Source organism: Phalaenopsis equestris, unplaced genomic scaffold (genome assembly GCF_001263595.1).
Source record: "Phalaenopsis equestris unplaced genomic scaffold, ASM126359v1 Scaffold000440, whole genome shotgun sequence".
In the NCBI taxonomy this organism is placed as follows: domain Eukaryota; kingdom Viridiplantae; phylum Streptophyta; class Magnoliopsida; order Asparagales; family Orchidaceae; genus Phalaenopsis; species Phalaenopsis equestris.
Genome location: NW_018164881.1, coordinates 157,370 through 178,901, shown reverse-complemented (window position 1 = coordinate 178,901; position 21,532 = coordinate 157,370). Strand labels below are relative to the sequence as shown.

The following is a 21,532-nucleotide window of genomic DNA, read 5'->3' as shown; positions in this document are numbered from 1 at the left end:
TTTTTCTAAGAAAAGTACTTTTTGATTTTCATCTTTAATACACTTTACTTGAGTTAAATCTTTACTTTTCTTTTCTCTTTGTTTGGCTAGTTTATACATATATTTTTCACCCTCCTTAGTATCTAATCTATTATAAAGATCATTAAAAGCAGAATTTTTAGCATCACAGATTGTTCTTTTAGACTCCCTGCGAGTCGTTTGATATTTTCTCCAGTTCTCTAAGCTTTTACATTTAAATCAATTTTTATAACATAACTTCTTATATTTTATCTTTTCTTGCACATTATTATTCCACCACCAACTATTTTTTATTTATAAAAACTTTTTCTTTTGATTCTCCGAGCACATTTTTTGCTACTTGCTTAATAGTGTTTGTTACTTTATCCCACATAACATTTGCTTCTTCATGAATGTCCCAAAATTTGAAATTTAGAATTTTACTCATAAAAATAATTTTATTTGTGTCTTTTAAGTTTCTTCATCTAATTCTACGACAATGAGTCCTAGTATTTTTTATTTTACAACTCTTAGTCTTAAAATCTAAAACTAATAAACGATGTTGGGATATTCATAAATTTGTATCTTTTGCCTATGTTCACAATGAAGAAAATTCTACCAACACTAGATGGTAAAAAGAAGAAGGCTAGGGGTAACAGCTTCAACACTTTACCATAACTGTCTCATAAACCCTAAGCTCCTTTTATAGAAGAGGATTGGTGCATACAAATAAATAAAACAATTAAAAACCAAAATATCTCTAACTATAAGAAAAACCATAAATATAACAATCTCCACCTCATCTCTTACTTCCAAATAAGTGAGAGATGATTAAATAAGCTTGAAACTCCAATTCTGCTCCATAAAGATTGTTGCCTTTGTACCCACCTCCCGAAGAGATAAAACCTCTTGTGATTCTTCAAATTGCCCAACTGTGCAATAAGTTTTGAGCTTGGATATTCACCAAAGTCCTATAATAGGTGGACTTATTGACTGACAGTACTTTCGTGAGCATCTCTACTACATTCTCTTTCGTATCTTTTTTCTTCAACAAAACCTTTTCGTCATCAATCAAGTCGCTGACAAAGTAGTACATCACTTCAATGTGTTTGTTACGAGTATGATGAATTGGATTTGTGACAAAAAATATTATACTCTGACTGTCACAAGACACCGCTAGTGACTTCTGATCAACTCCTGAGTCATCTAATAAGTCTTGTATCCATATTGTTTCCTTCATCGCCTTTGTGACTTTCATGTACTCAATCTCTGCAGTGAACAAAACAACAGTAGATTGAAGATTCAACCTCCAATTGACTGGGCCTCCTGCCAATGTAAATAAATTGCAAATCGTTGATCTCCGCCTATCCTTATCGTCTGAAAGTCTGAGTCAGTATAAGCCTACACACAAATCTGTAATAGTTGACTGTTTTTCAAACACAAAGCTAACATTAAATGTACCCTTCAGATATCTCAGAATAACTCATAGCTTGTTAATGTTTCCTTCCTAGATCATGCATAAAACACCAACTGCTTATGCAATGTCTGGTCTAGTACAAACCATGACATACATCGTATTGGCCACTGAACTAACATAAAGAACTTACCGCATATCTTTAATTTCCTGATCATCTTTAGGACATTGATTCGAACTCAACTGTAGGTGAGATGCAATCGGTAGACTCACCGCCTTCCTCGAGTCATCAACCCTAAATTTTTTCAGCACCTTCTGAACATAAGCTTTTTGCAAAAGCCATACATTTCTAGCTGTCTTGTCCTTGAGAAAGAATTTCATGGGCTTCACCCAACTCTTTTATTTTAAAATGTTTGGTACCCTTCAGATATCTCAGAATAACTCATAGCTTGTTAATGTTTCCTTCCTAGATCATGCATAAAACACCAACTGCTTATGCAATGTCTGGTCTAGTACAAACCATGACATACATCGTATTGGCCACTGAACTAACATAAAGAACTTACCGCATATCTTTAATTTCCTGATCATCTTTAGGACATTGATTCGAACTCAACTGTAGGTGAGATGCAATCGGTAGACTCACCGCCTTCCTCGAGTCATCAACCCTAAATTTTTTCAGCACCTTCTGAACATAAGCTTTTTGCAAAAGCCACACATTTCCAGCTGTCTTGTCCTTGAGAAAGAATTTTACGGGCTTCATCCAATTCTTTCATTTTGAAATGTTTGTATAGTTGATTATTCAACATATCAATCTTAATCTTATTAGTAGATGCAATCAACATATCATCAATATATAGGAACAAGTAAATGAACTATCGTTGGCTAACTTCTTAAAATATGCACAATGATCTTATTGGCTCCACGTGTACTCCTGTTCCCTGATAAACTGATCAACTTTTTTATACCATCTTCGTGGTGACTGTTTCAATCCATACAATGATTTTTCCAATTTGCATACACATTCTTTTGATGCTCCATATCCAGACGGCTACAACATTTATATATCTCCTCTTGCAATTCTTTAGATAGGAATGCAGTCTTCACATCGAGCTGTTCCAAGATTAGACCGTATTGTGCTACAAGTGTTAAAAGAACACGGATTAAGGGATGCTTGACCACTTGAGAGAACACCTCGTCATAATTAATGCTTTCTTGTTGCACAAAATTTTTTGTCACTAATCTCGTCTTGTATCACACATCAAATCCATGAGATTCTTCCTTCTTTGCATACACCTATTTGCAGGTTTTCCTTTCAGAAGGTAGTTTCACCAACCTCCAAGTATCATAGACTTCATCTTTTTTTCTACTGCCGTCTTTCAATATCACAGTTTGGGCTCTGTACTGTTTTTTTGTAGCGACAATGAATTTCTGCCTCTGTAACTGTGATCTCCCAACCACCAAATGCAATATGATCCCTCAATTAATCTGGTTTTAGGAAATTCTGGAGCCTTGCCTTGCTCCTAGCGATAAATTTTTGGGTAGGAGTCCAAACCCATCCTTAACATCTTCTACATCATTCTGAGCATTATGAACAAATACCTTCTGAGTTGCAATTGAATTAGGTATCTGATTTGGAGAGGCCGAACTCTGTGGAACAAATGAATTTGCTTCAAATTCCAACTTCTGCTGCATGTCTATCATCCCAGTAGAACTCTTTACTTGCTTTGAGTCTCGATTTTTCAATAAGCTTGACTCATCGAATGTAACATCCCTGCAAATGACATGTCCTTGTCTCAATAATTGCTGAAGACAGATGGTTTATCAAGTGACAGACAGTCTATAACTTCAGCCCAATCAACTCTATCCAACCTAGCATTGTATAACATACACCAAATTTTCTCCACCAAATTTCAGTTCATGCTCTGCCACCCCATATTGCTGTGGTGTTTCTCGAACAGTGAGATAGTGTTCTATCCCATTGTATTCACCCTCATTGTTTGATCTGATATACTAGATCTTTTTATGAGTATAAGTCTCAATCTATTTCTTCCAAGTTATGAAAATTTCCAACACCTCGTTTATGCATTGCATGGTTTACACCCAAATATACCTGGAGTAATCATCAATAAAAGAGACAAAATATCTCTGCCCACCGACCGATGCTGTCTTTGTCGGACCCCAAACATCTGTGTGAACATAATCTATAATGTTTTTTATGATGTGGATGACAGTTTCAAAAAATACATGCGTCTTCTTTCCAATGTACAATGTTCACAAAATTCTAGCTTGCAAGTGCTCACTCCTTTAATCAATTCTTATTTCACCAAAGCATAAAGTGAAGCCTCTCCGGCATGAGCTAACCGCATATGCCACAAGTAGTGACGTTAGAAGAATCATTGACAACAACAACTATTCCGGTTATTGTACTGCCTTGAAGATAGTAATGTTGTGATGACAAATTCCCTTCATAAAAATCAATGCTCAACGGTATATTCTCAAAACTCGTGCCTCAATAAATTCCTTATAGCCCTTGGACTTTAAAACCCCAACTGATCGTGAATTTTTCCTGACATTTGAAACATGTTTAACATCAGTCAACTCACTCGCAGGACCATCAGACATCCTGATATAGATACTCCCTCTACCAATAGTACAAGTTTGATTGTTGTTTATAATCATTGTATCGCTATCTAATTTTTTGTATGTACATATATAACAACCTTCGATGATGATAAATGCGATAGATAACACCTTTGTCAAGAATTCAACATGAAAGATCTGTAAACAAATTGTGAGAAACTGCAGATAACGATGCATCTGAATTCACCTTTTCACATTTTTCCACGATAATGTTGGCTTTCACCTCATTTGTAACTTATTTTTTTCTTCTTCAGCTTCAGACAATCTTTCTTCCAATGGTCAGTCTTTAAATATAAAACACATTGATTTCTCCCAAGATTGCACCCATGAAACTTTTCTTGCTTTTAAGAAGTTCGTCGATGTTACCTTTCTTTATTGAATTCTTCTTTTTCTTCTTCTCAGATCTGCTACGTTAGAGTGTAAAATCCTTAGCTGACTTCATCTTTGTGGACTCGTTGTCCTTTCAATAGAACCTATGATTAAACAATGTTGTTGTCACTTCATTATAATTTAAGACCTCCTTACCATAAATGAGTGTTATCGTGAAGATTTCGTACCTATCTGAGAGCAAATTCAAGAGGGGTGTTTTGTCTTCATCTTCAACATCTTCATCCAAATTTAACAGATCTGCAAATAGCTTTGTGAAGTCATTCAAGTGTTCATCAATATTAACCGCCATTTCATTTAAAATTTGCATAGTCGACGCTTCATATGGAGACGATTATCTACGCTTTTTGTGAGATATCTGTTCTCCAGCCTCCTTCACAATTTCCCTGCAGAAATTTCCATCAGCACTCCATATTCGATCTCATTGGTTAAGCAATTTCGGATCAAGTCACAAACACTCCGGTTCATGTTCAATCAATCTTTCTCTGACTTTTCTTCAGGACATTCTTTACTATACAGGACTTCCTCCAGATTCAAAGAACATAGCGTGTCTATCACCTTGAATTGTCACATGCCAAATTTTCCTTTAATATTGAATTTCTTCACATCGATTATGACGGGATACGTAATCACTTGATAAATCCAATTTTCTACCCTCATAATAGACGTTAAATAACCTGACATTATGCTATCACTTATTGATATTACTGTTGAAATCTCTTCCTCAAAAAAATATTCCTCTAATAGAATACCGGGAAAAAAGGGAAAGAAAAATATTTCTCTAACCAGTTCATGTTCAATCAATCTCTCTCTGACATCTCTTCATGACATTGTTCACCATTCAGGACTTCCTCCAGATTCAAAGAACATAGCGTGTCTATCACCTTGAATCGTCACATGCTAAAGTTTCCTTTAATATTGAATTTCTTCACATCGATTTTGACGGGATACATAATCACTTGATAAATCCAATTTTCCACCCTCATAGTAGACGTTAAATAACCTGACATTATGCTATCGTTCATTGATATCACTGTTGAAATCTCTTCCTCAAAAAAAATATTCCTCTAATAGAATACCTGAAAAAAGGGGAAAGAAAAACAAAAAAAAGTTCACCTGAAAAGTAAAAATGCTTTTTCTTCCTATATTTCTGAAAAGAATCATTTTTTTCTCCTTTGTTTTTTTCTTTCCAGAAAGGAAGAGTATTATATTTCTTAAAAAAAAATTGGAAATCTCCTTTTCTTTTTTCTATTTCACGAAATTACTTTAAAAAAAATTTACTTTTTTTGTTCTGTTAGGAAATCTCCTCCTGTTGGAGTGACCGACCTGCTAGACCTCTCCTATTCCACGCAAACTTCAGCCAGGCTGCAGCACCAATCCCGCAGTCGGATCGTCAGCTAGACCGCAACCGGAACTTCTACAATCGGGACCTCTGCCCTTCTCTTAAACATCAACAAAACTCTACAAAGATACTAGAAGTTCACATGCATCTCATTAAACTTTATTTAACTGAAATGGATTAATCCAATAGGGTTTAGCGCTTAAGTCATCAAATGTTGCTTTATAGATAAGCAATGGATTCTCAAAGGCCTGCATAAGGTTGAAAAATGTGCCACGATTTCACAGGTAAAAATTAAATCTAGCTTAAATCCAGCATAAAATAAAATACCAAATAACCTCATAGAATAATCTGATTTTAGAACGATGAAAGTTAAATATGCAAGTATAATAATTATGTGGCATGTATGTAAATCTCCCAAGAAGAATTTGTCCATCTCAATCATAGCCACACTGGGTTGCCTGACCAAGCCATCCACATGCCTTCACCATGATTTGACATATTGCCCATCCAAGATTCATCATCAACTTTCTTAAGGGTAGACAAATAATGTTCAGGCAAGTAAAAATTCATGTCATAACGTGGCACAAAGGTACAAATTGATAGAGAAAGCTCCATGTAGGTTATCCATAAAAAAGTCCCAAAATTTCAAGCGATTCACGAGGGAAGGAAGAGACAAGAAACATACGGTTTACCTCGGGCGAGGGGTCTTTCGGGATCGAAGAGAGTAGGCAAGAATGATGAGTGTCCTTCGGGATCGAAGAACAGGAGGAGCGGAAGCGAAACAAGCAAAATGCGAATAGTCGAATACGGTTTGCCTTAAAGCGATTCGTGAAAATTTCATGTGGGTGAACCGGTCGACTGCTACTTGTTCGATGGTTATGCTGTTCGATTGCCGGTTTAGTATGGTTTAAGTCGGTTAGTGCAAAAACGGTTTTTTTGGCCCCCCATGACTGGACGGACCGGCCTGGTTTTTTAAACTTGGCGAAAACAATACAGAAACGAAGAAATTCTCACAACAATCAAATACTAAACACTCGATGTTAATTTGATTCACATGCATCTACGGGCAGGAAGATTTCACTAGCATTGAATCGGAGAAAAAAAGAGGCTAGGGGTTACAGCTTCAGCGCTTCTCACCATAACTCTCTCATGAACCCTAAGTCTTTTTTATAGTGGAGGATTTATGACATACCAATAAATAAAGCCAAACGACTAAATTACCCCTAATTATAATAAAAGCCATAAATACTACACAATGTGTGTAAATATGAAAGTTTAGGTGTGAGAGATATAAATACATAGGAATTGTGTGATATGTATGTAAATGCTCCTCTTTTTTTTTCCTCTCAGAACTTCTATAAAGATATTTGCCTTTAAATTTGTAGCTTCTTGTTTATGGAGCTGGCCATGTTTTTTCTTCTACTCTCAAGGTCCTCCGGGCTGACCTCGAGTTCTCTATCCACGTGGGCATTTCTACTGATGTTCAGTATGGCCGATTGGTGCTGGTAATGGATAAGAATTTCTGCACAGATGCTGCTGGTAACAGCTTTACAAGAACAATGAATTCAAGATTCTTCTTACATTTCGGTATGCTATATACTTCGTTCATTAGCATATATTTTCCCTTTATTTAACTTTATGGACTGTAAAAAAAAAATTATGATGTAAAGGAAAATTTCATTTATTATGTTATGAGTTTTTAATGTTTGCACTCTAAATTCTATCATGTTAATTCTGAAATGTAGTAAGAAACCTTGATATGCTCACTGTTAGGATAAAATTCATACCTTTTGAATTACTAATAGCTTCTTCAATTTGTAATTTCAGATAAAAGACCAGTTTTTCTGAATATAAGGACCCGTATTCCAGACAAATTACTTCAACTTAATGGAAATATAAGGAGAGTTGATGCAACTAACAGCCAAAGGGATCTTATGATCTACCTGTACTTTTCAGAACCAGTCCTTAATTCGTCAGTGCAAGTCTTAAATGTTCTTCATGCAAGTAGTGGTATTCTTCTACCGTTAAATGGTAGTACCCTTGCAAACCGTCGATTGGGATATAAAGTGAGCCACTTTTAAAGAGAAATGTTGGAATAATTTTCATTGGTTTAATTTATGAGTTATGTAATAATGATTCTTCTTTTTCTGGATGAATTTAAATTCATACCATTCTAGGTTACTGGAGTGTCGAGCATGGATGTTGTCACCATAAACTGTGCAACAAATTCTATAATCAGCAGACAAGGAACTCCAGTCTCTGCTTTGGTTCCATTCACGTTCTTATATGGTACATTGTTTCTCTTGTGATAAATGAAAGAAATCTTCTCTAAAGCTCAGAAAATTTATGTGTCCATTTGATAGTATTATAACAGCATATGGTGGAAAATTTATATGATAATTAATATTTTTTTGAAAGTTGTTATGAAATTAGTGACTTCAAATTTGAGGAGGAATTTCATGCTCTCAACGTTTTTAATAGGTGGTCTAAATACTTTGCAAGAACATGGTTTCTTATGCATGATTCATGAAGCATTTATATGCAATAACCTGATAAATTTTGAAGTTTATCACATAATTATGTAACATTTTGGTTAACATTAATACCTAGAAATGTAAGGGAATCTATCAAAATCTATTAAAATCATTTAAGTCCTCATCAATAGTCAGATTGCGATATTCTTGTCCACAATCTCATTTATCATGTATGTACCAAACACATTGATGTGAGGTACCACTTTGTTGAGGACTTATTTGATGATGATAATGTTCTGTTGAAAAAAATAGATACGAATGAGAATCTAATGGACATTCTTACAAAAATACTACCATTTTGTTCAGGACTTGATTGATGATGACAATGCTCCATTGCAAAAGATAGATACGAAGGAGAATTTAATACACGCTCACAAAGATATTATCAGTCCAAAAGTTCAGTTACTGTAAAATTTTGGTGAATACCTGAGCTTGTGATTGATTGCCCATGCGGGCATTGTGAGGCATGATCCTTTCAGGAGAGGGCGATATGCAGACAACCATCTTAGTGCAGTCGTTGTTGTATTTGAGCTCTTTTTAATCATCTGCTACTTATCTAGAAGTGAGATATAAGGTGGAGATTATTACAAAAAAATATTAAAATCTAATGATTGTAAATTAAAAAGTGTATATTAGAAAAATTAATATTAAGTAACCTAATTTAGGAAGATCTAATTATATGATCTTTCTATACTATGAAACCTAATTTGAGTAGATCTAAATATAGTCTTTTCTCTATTTAAAATATTTCTAATTTGGGTACTCTATTCTTCTCTTACTTATATGAGAGATTATAGAGGATTTGTGAGTGTTGAGTTGTAACACTATTTCGGTTAATATTTCTTTTCTCTCCACTGCATAGTGGAATAACCTCTCCTCGTGGATTTAGGCGAATTTTTTTCGAATCACGTAAGTTGCACTGTTTTTGGGTAGTTGTTTGTTGTGTGAATTTATTTTTTACATTGTTTTGCACAATAATCAATATCAGAGTCAGATCGACGATTCTAATGACGAGCGACTGTGATTCTGATGATGTGTGGACACAAAACAGAGATTAGAGCAAGTTAGGCTATAAAATTTAGTGGTGCCATGATTACTAACATGTCGGGTACTTCAACATCCACCACGATGATGGAAAAGACGATTCATCAGGTGGTTATGCATCCCGTCAATATATTGCTACGAAATTTGATGACAAATAACTTTGGCATGTGGTGGTGCGAGGTGATGGATATGTTGCTTTCTTTGAAATTGGAGGAAGTTTTTAATAGCTATGCACATCTTAGAGAGGTGTCAGAAAAAAAAAAAATGTTTGAAAATGAACTGAAGTGCTCGTGACTTGATTTGAATTCACTTATCTCAAGAGATCAAATATGAGGTGATAATGAAGACTTCTACAGGAAAATTTGGAGGACGCTGAAAAATAAATTTTTGACAGAGCGTGGAGAATTTCTTCATATTAAACATCGAACCCACAAGTTTCAGAAAAGATATGGGGTTACAATTGAGAAAAACTTGAATGATTTTACAAAGCTTTTGATAGATCTGTTAATTTTGGATGAAGATATTTGATATGAAGGCAAGACACTTATATCGAGTTCACTCTCAGATGACGTCGAAAACTTCATGATGACATTCATGGGAAGACAATCTTGAATTATGTCACTCTGACTACGATGGTATTGAATCATGAATTCCGTCGAAGTGACAGAGTCCACAAAGATGTATTCAACTTTTGCACTTACATCCAATGTGGTATATATAAGAAGAAGAATTGGGCAAAGAAGGCTGACAACGGGACATTTCTCAATAGTGGACAAGTTGTGTGGGCGCAACCTTGAAAAAATCAGTGTTCTTTTTGTTTAGAGACTGGTCATTAAAAAAATGATTGCTTGAAATTGAAGGAGAAGAGAAACGAAGTTTCTTTTGAGACGAAAACCAATCTTATTGTAGAGAAAAGTGATGAGGCAGATTCAGATGTATTCCTATCTATAGTTTTTCACAGTTTATATATAGATGATTTGTGTTGGATTCTAGACATGTGTTACTTATCACATATGTTCCCATTGAGGGTGATTCTGCTTCATAGCGGTGCTATAATTATGGGTAACGATCAAGTTTGTCGTATTATTGTTTTGTGAAGCGTTTTTATTATGATGTATGATGATACTGTTAAGGAGCTATCTGATATTAGACATGTTTCAGATATTGGAATAATTTGATATCAGTTGAGGCCTTAGAGGCCAAAGACTATAAGATAATTATTGAAGTAGGTGTTCTGGGGATATATTGTGACACACTAATCTTTATGAAAGGAGTTCACCATCACAATTTTTATTATCTCAACGTAATACAGTGACTGAAATGATTACTATTGTTGATGATTCTTCTGATACCACTATGTTATGACATATGCGGTCAACTCATGCTAGAGAGGCTTCACTTTAATCTTTGGTGAAATAAGAATTAATTAAAAAAGCAAAGACTTTACAAGTTTAATTTCTATGAATATTGTGTGTTTTAGCAAGAAGACATGAGTATTCTTTGGTACTATCATAAATAATACAAAAAATATTTTAGAATATGTACATACATATATTTAGGGTCCAACGAAGACGACATCATTCGATAAACGAAGATGCTGTCTCTTTCATCGTCGATTAATCCATATATGTCAGGTGTATATCATGAAGCGCAAGTGTGAGTAGCTGAAGATTTTCAAAACTCAGAAGCAGTTGATTGAGACTCACATTGATTAAAAGATCCTAAGGATCAAATCAGATAACAAACACAAATATATATCATATGTGTTCTTGCAAGAATGTCAGAGAGCTGGGATAGAACATTGTTTCACTGTACAAGAGTCGCCACAGTAGAATAGGGTGGTAAAGAAGATAAACCAGAATTCGATGAAGAATGTTCGGTGTATTTTATCCAATACTGGGTTGGATAGAGTCTATTGGGTTGAGGCCATAGACTATATTTGTCATTTGGTGAACTGTCCATCTTCTATAGCTATTGGGAGAAGATTTGAAAGAGATATGGTCAGGGCACCTGTCAGAGATTGTGAATACATGAGTGCATTTGGTTGTCCAGCTCACTATCATATGCATAGTAATTATCATGTGCATAATGATAAACTGAAACCACGAGTAAAGAAATATGAGTTATATAAATGTGGAGTCAAGGGCTTCAAGATGCATGACCAATTATAAAAGAAGATTGTCATTACCAAAGATGTTCCATTTAACAAGACAAACTTGTTGAAGCCTCGATCTGTTAGAGAGTTCTACTATGATCATAGATATACAACAAAAATTAGAGTTTGACGTAATTTCATTTGTTCTACAGAGTTCATCCACTCCTACTTAGGTACCTGATCCAGTTGCAGTGCAGAAGGTACCTATTGACAATGTTCAAGAGAAGTTGAAAGAAGATGCTGAGGATGAGGTTCATGCACAGGAATGTATTGCTAGGAGCAGGACAAGATGTCAGAATATCTCAAAATCAACTTGATTGAGAGATCACATTCAATTTGCACATTTGGTCATGGAGGTTGGAATCACTTGTTACTACAAAATAGTTGTAGAGAGCTTAAAGGGTTATATTTGGAGAGGGGCAATAGATTAAGAGATAGAGTTTCTTCAGAAGAATACTGGTTGGAGGTTGGTAAAGCTTTCTCTGAGAAGGAAAGCCATTGAGTGCAAATGAGTGTATGCCAAAAAGAAAGGATCACATAGAACTGATGTACAATATAAGACAAGATTAATGACAAAATATTTTATGAAACGAGAAGGCATTGACTATGATGGGCATTCTCTCGTGGTCAAATATCCCTTGATCCGTGTACTCTTAGCACTTATAGCATACTTTGATATGATTTTGGAGCAACTTAAAATGAATGCTGCGTTTCTACGTAGAGAATTGCAAGAGGAAGTCTATATGTTGCAGCCGTCTAGATATGGATTTCAAAAGTCTTGGTTTGTAGATTTAACAAGTCTTTATATGGGTTGAAACAGCCACCACAACAATGTATAAAAAGTTTAATCAGTTCATGATAGGTAGGACATGAGTACACAAAGAGCCAATATGATCATTATGTATATTTTAAGAGATTAACCAATAATAAGTTCATCTAGTTGCTTTTATGTGTTGAGGACATGTTGATTGCATATGCTAGTCAGACTAAGATTGATAAGATGAAGAAGCAGTTATCTAAACATTTTAATAAGAATTGGGTGAAGCTTGTAGAATTCTTGGCATGAAAATTCTAAGAATTAAAACAACTCGAAAGGTTTAGCTCTCACAAAAACACATGTTCAAAATGTGCTGAAAATTTTTGGATTTGACGAGTCGAGAAGACGGAGAGTCTACCCATTACATCTCACTTTCAATTGAGTTTAGATTAGTATCCTAAAGATGATTAGGAGAGAAAAAATAGGCGATCATTTCTTTATGCAAGTGCAGGGGATAGTCTGATGTATGTCATGATTTGTACTAGACTAAACATTGCATAAACAATTGATATCATAAGCAAGTTCATGCATGATCCATGGAATTATTAGCAGATTATGAAGAAAATTTTGAGTCGTCTGAAGAGTACAGTTGATGTTTGAAAGATACTTATATAATTGATTTGTGTGTAGGCTATACTGATTCAGATTATGTAGGTGATATGAATATGCGTAGGTCTACAAGACTACAACTGACTATTTACGCACATTGATAGGAGGTCCAGGCAGTTGGAGATTTATTCTTTAGCCTAACGTTGTTTTGTCTACTACGAAGACCAAGTACATGACAATCACAGAGGTGATGAAGGAATTGATATTTATGTAGGGCCTACTGGATTACTTACTGGATTACTTGAGAGTTGATTAGAAGTCTTTGATGGTGTTCTGTAATGGTCAGTGTGATATTCTTAGTCACAAATCCAATTTATCATGCCGGTACCGAGCACATTGATGTGAGCTACCATTTTGTTCGGGGCTTGATTGATAATGACTATGTTCTTTTGAAGAAGATAGATATGAAGAATACATCGGATATGCTCACAAAGGTACTGCTTCTCCAGAAGTTCACCTATTGTAAAAGTTTAATGGACATCAAAGCTCATAATTGATTGCCCATTCAGATATTTTAAAGAAATACTTGAGGCTTGATCCACTTGGGAGAGGTGGGTACGTAGACAACCATCTTGTCGTAGTCGTTGTCTTGTTGGAGCCCATTTTGATCATGTCCCACTTATCTGGAGGTGAGGGATGAGGTAAAAATTGTCATGGAAAGTATTAAAATTTAATCGTTATAAATTAGAAAATGTGTATATCAGAGAGATTGATATTAGGTAACCTAGTTTGGGAACATCTAATTATTATATGATGTTTCTATAGTGTCAAACCTAAATTGAGGAGTTCTAAATATATGATCCTTCTTAGATTTGAAATGCTCTTAATTTGCATATCATAATTCTCTTTTATTTATATGAGGGGTTATAGAGGGTTTGTGGGTGTTGAATTGTAACCTTAATTTGGCTAATTTTTTTTTTCTCCCCACCTGTTGATAGTGGAATAACATCTCCTTATGAAGTAGACAGATTTGTGCCTAACCACATAAATTGCACTATGTTTGGTTGTTTGTTTGTCGTGTGACTTTGTTTTCCGTCAACGCTTTAATAGATGGGTTTAAATACTTTGCAAGGATATGGTTTCTTATGCATGATTTATGAAGCATTTATATGCAACGACCTGCTGTAAATTTTGAAGTTTCTCACACATTTATTTATCATTTTGGTTATCATAAATACCAAGAGATGTGAAGGAATCTATCAAAATCTATAAACATTTTCCCCTCATTCTTCATCATTATTTTGCTGAATTTTTTTAAATGAAATTGCTCACAGATGTTCAAAGACCTGCCGTTACGCTGGGCACAACTGCAAATATGCGAACAAGAGAACGCAATATACCCATTTTTATTAAGTTTGTGAAACCTGTTTTTGAGTTCAATTCATCCTCTTTACTTATTTCAGGGGGCCATTTTGTGAGGCAAGTACACCTTTCAATGCATGAAGTTTCTTTTCCACCTTTCTCCCGTAAATTTCTAATTTTGCAATGGAAATGGTGAAGAGTACTACTAACTGAACCTTATTATCATTCCTTCAGCTTTCGTGAAGTTAGTAAGAGCATATATACTGGAATAGTACAGGCAGATGACAGTATTGTCTCTGTAGAAATTCCTGAAAATACAACAGAGGACATTGCAGGAAATAAAAACCTTGCATCAAACCAACTTCGTGTGAGACATTGTACGTGAATTTCTCTACTGTTATGATAACTTTTTTTTTCCATTTTATGAATTCATCTGCCTCTTAATAGTTATGACAGTATCATCCAACTTCTATTCATCTTGCCAAAGTAATTTAAGCCATTTTTTCAAGTTTAAAATTGTTTGATTCCCTTTTCATTAGCTGTTTTTAATTCCATATCTATTATTATTTAGACCAGAAAATAGAATGGACGCCTCTCTCAATAATTTTGATCTTATAAACATTAGTTTCGGTCCATTTTTTAAAGAAAAAAATTGTATTTTGTGTTCATGACAGATTCTGTACCTATTATCTCTGTAATGGTTTCCACCATAGCTACTGGTACATTTGCAGCTACATCTATGGCAGCAGCATTCCTCACAGTTACAACTGCAAGCCTTCTTTCCTCTGGCGTATTTTCAAGACCAACAACCTATCTGATATCAGAGCCAACTAAAAACCTTGTTGTATGAAACCTATATCTGCTACTTATATTTTGAGCTCAACATGAAATTTTTAACAAAATAGACTATATTCTGATCCTTCTTATTTACTGTTTTTTCCCGTCAGAGAATTGCATGCCACATCCAATTTTTTGCACTGTCGAAGTGGTTAACAGCCATACTGCCAGTTGAATATTATGAATTTGCAAGAGGCATTGAGTGGAGTATCCCTTACATTAATCTTCCTTGGGAAAGTGAGTGCGTAGATTCATTTTTGAAAGATTCAAGTTTTCGAGTTGTGGCGTCCAGTAAATCGTCAGAAGGGAATGTGCTGAACTCTTTCAGGCATATGGAAATAGTGAACGACAAACCAGAAAATGCACTATATGGAAAACCACTTACTCCAATTGAATACATGGCATTTCTTGAGGTTTTAAACTCATTCTTTCATTCTTCAGTATGTTTTGTTCTGACCTATCATTCTGATATTTTGATGAATCTGTTTTTTGGATTCCATCGTTACAGGATCAAAATATGAAGCCTGAAGCTGAATTTATAATGACCCCTCGAAGTACAGATGTGTAAGCTTATCATATTTATATTTATTATGTCTAACTGCATCACAAATATTTTCTTTCACATGGTCAAAATGAATATATCCGTGGTTGGTGTAGCTCTATTGCGGACCAAATTAAAGAGAGCCGTCTTAGATGGTTTGGTCACATTAAACACCGACCAACTGCTGATTCGATTAGAAGAGTAGATGTTTTAGATTCGACTTATGTTAATAAAGGTAGAGGAATACCTAGGAAGACTTGGGCATATTGTATAAAAAATTATCTTAATTTATTATATTTAAATGAAAATATGACACTAAATAAGACGCAATGGAGAAAAATGATTCATGTAACCGACCCCACATTGTATTGTATTGGTCAAAATTTCTTTTCTGCCTATCTGGCAATATATATGAAGTATTAGGCTTTAGTCTTTTCTCAGATGGTTGAAAATTATTAGGTGACTGAGATTTTATCTAATTTAACTTTTTGGGTTCAAAATGGTTTGGTGGATGGTGAAATAAACCTGATTTGCTTTCCTTTTTGCTACATTCAAAATGGTCAAAATGGTCTTGAATTGACTCTATCTGAAGCCAGTCTTTACTCTTTTCCTATATTATGTTGCCATCTTTATGAAGATACACTAGTTTTAAATTAAGGATGCTAAGTTCTTGTAATTAAACTAATCCAATCCCATCTTTGTGACCCATTACTTGGTTCTTCCGTCTTCTTCAAGGAACTCTGAATATCGGCAATATGTATTTATGTATGTTTGTGTATATATGTATATATTAAAGCAAATTTAATACAGCAGGACAGAGCCTTTCAATTACTATAACTAAAAAGAAAATCATTGTTATAGGTGGAAACATTTTGGCCGGAACATTTTTTGGTTAGCGGTGATTGGAGGCGGCTTGATAGCCCTTCATGCAATACTTCTTCTCATTCTTAGGTCAAGGAGGACAAGGCTAGAAAAAAAGAAAGAATTTGGAGCTCTTGTGTGCCCAAGATTTGAAATATTCTTATTACTCCTTGCACTGCCATCAATATGTCAGGCATCATCAACCTTAATCAGAGGTAAGTTCCCTGCTGACAGAATTTGTTAAAATATACCTTTTATGGAAGCATTATGTAATTATTTTTGGTGGTTGGTGTTCTCTTTTCAATCCAAAGGGCGTTTTCTATGGTCCTTTCTTTGCTTCCCTTCATCACTAAATGATATGTTTTAGGAATAATTATATGCATACCACTTAATTCTTATGTATTTACATATCTAACACTTAAAACTTCAATTTTTACATATGTATGCCACTTTACCTATGTTCCAAAAGGTGCATTTCAATTTTTAAAAACTAAAATAGTGGTGTTTTTTATGTGATATGAAAAATTTAGGTTGCATAAATATAAAAAGTAGATGTGTTAGATAGGTACATAAGAATTGAGTGGTATGCATATAAATGCCCCTATATTTTATACATGGTATTTAATAATGCATTAAGAACTGTCTAAACTAGTTGCAAATTCTCATTTCCTCAACTATCAGTTACTTACTCAATGGATCTTAAAATTCACATTAAGTAGAAAAACGGTAGTGTGCTGACATGCATTACTCTGCAAAACTACTGATGCACTTAAAAACTTTCTGCTATGTTTTGCTCACACCTGCATTCAAGGTCAAAGCTCCACCGGAATTACCGTCGGAATCATACTGCTTGGTATAGCCACATCCATCCTCATATCACTACTTCTGTTCCTGTCAATCGGAATCTCCCTTGGTAAGCTACTCCAATACAAAGAAGTTCATCAGGAAGGGCAAGAGTTCCATTGGTACAGCACCATCATTCGGATATTGCTCGGCCCCGGCAAACAGGGCCAGTGGACTTGGCTGAACCAGTCGAGCTCCATCAACCTCATGCGATACGGACCCCTCTTTGAAGACCTCCGAGGGCCTCCGAAGTACATGCTATCCCAGATCTCTGGCGGCATTGGGAACTCAAAGCAGGGCGACCCAATAATCGCCTCCGAAGATGAGAATGAGGACGCCGAAGCTCCTTTCATTCAAAAGCTCTTTGGCATCCTACGGATCTACTACACCTTCCTCGAATTAGCTAAACGTGCCTTGTTCGGTATCGTTGCAGGAGTATTCTACAACAAAAAATCATCAAAAGTTCCGACTCTAATAGTCCTCTCAATCACCTCTTTCCAGCTATTCTTCCTCTTACTGAAGAAGCCATTCATCAAAAGGAAGGCGCAGCTGGTGGAGATCATCTCAGTCATGAGTGAAGTTGGAGCTCTTGGTTTGTGTCTCTTTTTACTAGAGAATGATTTATCTGAAGCTGCGCAGAAGAGGGTTGGTTACTTCATGCTTGCTTTGTTTGTTTTCGGGTTTCTGACACAAATAGTAAATGAATGGCATGCATTATACGAGCAAACCATTCGGCTTAGTTCGGGCGGGAACTCGTTCTTCCAGGGATTGAAGATGGCATTTGCCGGGCTTATGTTCCTTGTGCTTCCATCAAATTTATTGAAGGATTGGAGGGAGGAATTTGGCATAAATCAAGATGAGGGTGGCGGGGTGCCATTTTCTTCGAGCGGCGAGCTGCCATGGAGCTCTGGTGAGAGGCCATGGCTGAGGCAGCTGCGGGAGTTGGCTAAGGCTAGCTTTAGCAAGGATCATGGTGGAGTCGTAACTGATCCTTCGAGTAGTCGGGTTTGGAGCGGTAAGAGAAGCCAGAGCTCATCGGTGACTTCATCATCAACGGATTTCAAGTTGAAGGGAGATATGAAGACCAAGTCCAAGGGATTGTATAAAGATCTTGAGGCCATATTTTCATCAAAATGAAGTTAGATTGGATTCATTTGGGTAAATACTATTTATGTTTTTTTTTAAATTAAATGCCTTTTATTATTTTTTCTATTTCTATTCTATTCTTTCTTGTATTTTGTATTTTGAGGAGGTTGTAGAATGGTAGATTGTCTGCCATGAGGTATGCTTTTATTGATAAAATGCAGTATATTATTCTCCTTTTCTTCTTTTTATTTTTCACCATATAACAGCACCTGTCTATGAATGTTTTTTTTTAAAGTGTGTATTGTCTATGACTATATTATGCATTAGGGGTAGACCACACGAAAAATTATTCCATACGGACAGGGTATGCAGAAATGCATACGCTGTCCGATCTCTCCTATCCATCAGAGCAAACATGTATTTTGGTGGGTCTCATTTTTTTTTAAAATATTTGCTCTGATGGACCCACCATTTTTTTTTAAATATTTGCTCTGATGGATGGTGGAGATCGGATCCGTATGGAATAATTTTTCGTGTAGCACGGAGGTGTGTGTTAATTCAAATATGCATTAGTACTTATAATAATTCAAAATTATTGTCAAGTTATATATTTGCAGTGTTATTATAACCGGTAAACAAGTTGAAATTTTATATTATAATTGTTGCAAAAATTACAATATGATTATTCTGCGACTTTACAGTGGTTATAATCATTCTTTTATGTTTATTTTGTGACGAATTTAATCATTACACTCTTGCACTAATCTATTGCCTATCATCCAGTCTCAACAAGAGATAATATTACATGCTGATAATATACGCGTTGATTGGTGATATTGTGAAAATATTATATATCATCAAATCTGTGTTTGTTCTATCTACACATAATATTTCTTCTCAATACAAACAACTCTCAGGAACTTGGAAAAAAATTGAGTACGTAAGACGTACGCAGCGTTGCGTACGTCAGTAGGTTACAGAGAGGGTATCAGGAGGTTATATCTGTGTTATATCCCCAGTAGCCTCCCTATAACCTACTGTAATCTACTTATAACGTATAAATATATGAAAACAGAAGCGCAAAACTTACTAGAAGTTACAGATAGGTTATAGGTAGATTACATAAATGTTACATGAGCTATAATGCGATTATAATCTCTCGATACCCTTTCTGTAACTTATTGACGTACGCAGCGCTGCGTACTTCTTAAGTACGCAAATTTTTTTTCCAGGAACTTTAGAGTCACAAACACACTGAACGTGATTGAGAGCCTACCATGTTTGACATTAGAACTTTGCCAATTCCTTGTTTTTTTTTAATTCAATTTTATAATCTAATTTATCCAATTTTGAATTGGTCAGATGGATGAATCAGTAAATTAGTTGAAGGTCCACCATCCATAAGTTGGTTTCTTCATTATTCAGGCTTCATGATCTGTACTTGGACTTGATTCAATTAGGAGGAATATATGATACATGATAACCAAATTTGTTTGACTTCAACATGAAAAATAAACTATATTTTTTAGATCATGCAAGCATCTGCATTCATTATATTTTAGGGGTCATTTGACTTATTGAAAATAAATAGTGTAATAAGTATGTGATGTTTGAAAGACTTTATAAGTTGTTTGATTAGGTGTAGAACAAATGGAGTGCATTATTATCATTATTTGTATTTAGTTTGAAGTAAAATAAAATAAAAATAAATTTTGATTATCGCATTTAAGTTTTTTTTTTTTCAAAATAATAAAAACAAGAAGTTTAGGAATGGTCTTTAAGATGACGATACTACTAAAACATAAAAATATTTGGATGCATATCATATGGTTCATATGAATTGATATATCTAAAATTTAATTTTTTTTTTCATATGAATTGATATATCTAAAATTTAATTTTTTATTTATTTATTTATTTATTTATTTATGATGATTTGCATGCTTGCCACTCAATTTCAATGTATTTACATATCTAACACCTAAATTTCAATTTTTTACATATATGGATAGATAGGTATTACCTTAACTATGCAAGAAAAAAATTAAGAGTTAAAATTATGACATTTTGACGTGATATGAAAGATTTGAGTGGTATAACTCTTATGAAGTAAAGTTTATATTTTAGATATATAAAAATATAGAAATTGAGTGCTACATATGCCCCCATTTACTTATAATATTTTTTATGTGACATAAAAAATTTGAATATTATATATATAAAAATTAAAGTATAAATATAGATAAAAAGTGGCATTTACATATATACCCACCAATTCCAATCTATTTATAAACTTAACACCTAAATTTTACTTTTTAACATTTATACCACATAAATCTCTCACATCACATCAAAGATATCACCTTTTCAATTTTTTTTTTTAAAAGATACATCTTTTCATGTATTTGAACGTGGTATTTTTGTAAAAATTAAAGTTTAGGTGCTAGATAACTAAATTCATTACAATTGTTTGGTATGTATGCAAATCTTCCTACTCTAACTGCCTCAAAAATATATATAAATAGAATTAAAAACGATCTCCACAATCACAAAAAGAAAACGTTTTGAAGCTCAGATACCAGAAATGGCGAGAGAATCCCCGCTGCAGGGCGACCTCCTTGAATCCATCTTCTCGCACGTGCCAACTATAGACCTGTTATCAGCCTTACACGTGTCGAGAACGTGGCGGCGCGCTGTTCTCTCCTCCATCCACCGACGCCCTAACCGACCTTGGTTCTTCATTCATTTCCTCAGGCGCCGCGGTCACCACCGCCGGCGAGGACTCTCCGCCGCCTACGATCCCCATTCCCAATGCTGGTACATCCTTCCTCACGTGACTCCCCCGCCCCCCATCACGTGTCCCTTCCTCCGCATCGCCGTCCCCTTCCAACCCCTCGCCGCCACGTGGTCCCTCCTCCCCCCTCCTCTCCTCCATCGCAACGACGCAGTGATTTCCCTAGTTAACCACACTCTTATCATCGCCGGCGGAGTTTGCGAGCTCGGCGACCGCACGTGCGCCGTCGAGTCCCTAGCCCTGGACTCCGCCTCTTTTGAATGGGAGAACTGCGAACCAATGCCGGAGAGCCTCCGCGAATCGGCTGCCGCCACGGGGCTGGCTGT

General features: G+C 35.2%; 2 protein-coding genes across 3 annotated transcripts in view; both read left to right on the top strand.

Annotated features, from left to right (window-relative positions):
• Positions 1-18,646, top strand: part of LOC110027752 — a 29,967-nt gene extending 11,321 nt beyond the window's left edge. For both annotated transcript variants that reach the window (XM_020729298.1, XM_020729299.1), the window contains 10 exons: positions 7,169-7,370; positions 7,611-7,849; positions 7,961-8,072; positions 14,217-14,361; positions 14,479-14,621; positions 14,919-15,088; positions 15,192-15,494; positions 15,590-15,645; positions 16,484-16,698; positions 17,295-18,646. In XM_020729298.1, the coding sequence (XP_020584957.1) occupies positions 7,169-7,370; positions 7,611-7,849; positions 7,961-8,072; positions 14,217-14,361; positions 14,479-14,621; positions 14,919-15,088; positions 15,192-15,494; positions 15,590-15,645; positions 16,484-16,698; positions 17,295-18,463 (2,754 nt within the window). In that variant the 3' untranslated portion in view covers positions 18,464-18,646. The remainder of the gene's footprint in view (positions 1-7,168; positions 7,371-7,610; positions 7,850-7,960; positions 8,073-14,216; positions 14,362-14,478; positions 14,622-14,918; positions 15,089-15,191; positions 15,495-15,589; positions 15,646-16,483; positions 16,699-17,294) is intronic.
• A 2,252-nt stretch (positions 18,647-20,898) lies between these two features.
• LOC110027754 (F-box/kelch-repeat protein At1g23390) overlaps positions 20,899-21,532 on the top strand; it is a 1,434-nt gene continuing 800 nt past the window's right edge. Inside the window, exon 1 of the mRNA XM_020729301.1 lies at positions 20,899-21,505. Within this exon, the coding sequence (XP_020584960.1) occupies positions 20,997-21,505 (509 nt within the window). The 5' untranslated portion in view covers positions 20,899-20,996. The remainder of the gene's footprint in view (positions 21,506-21,532) is intronic.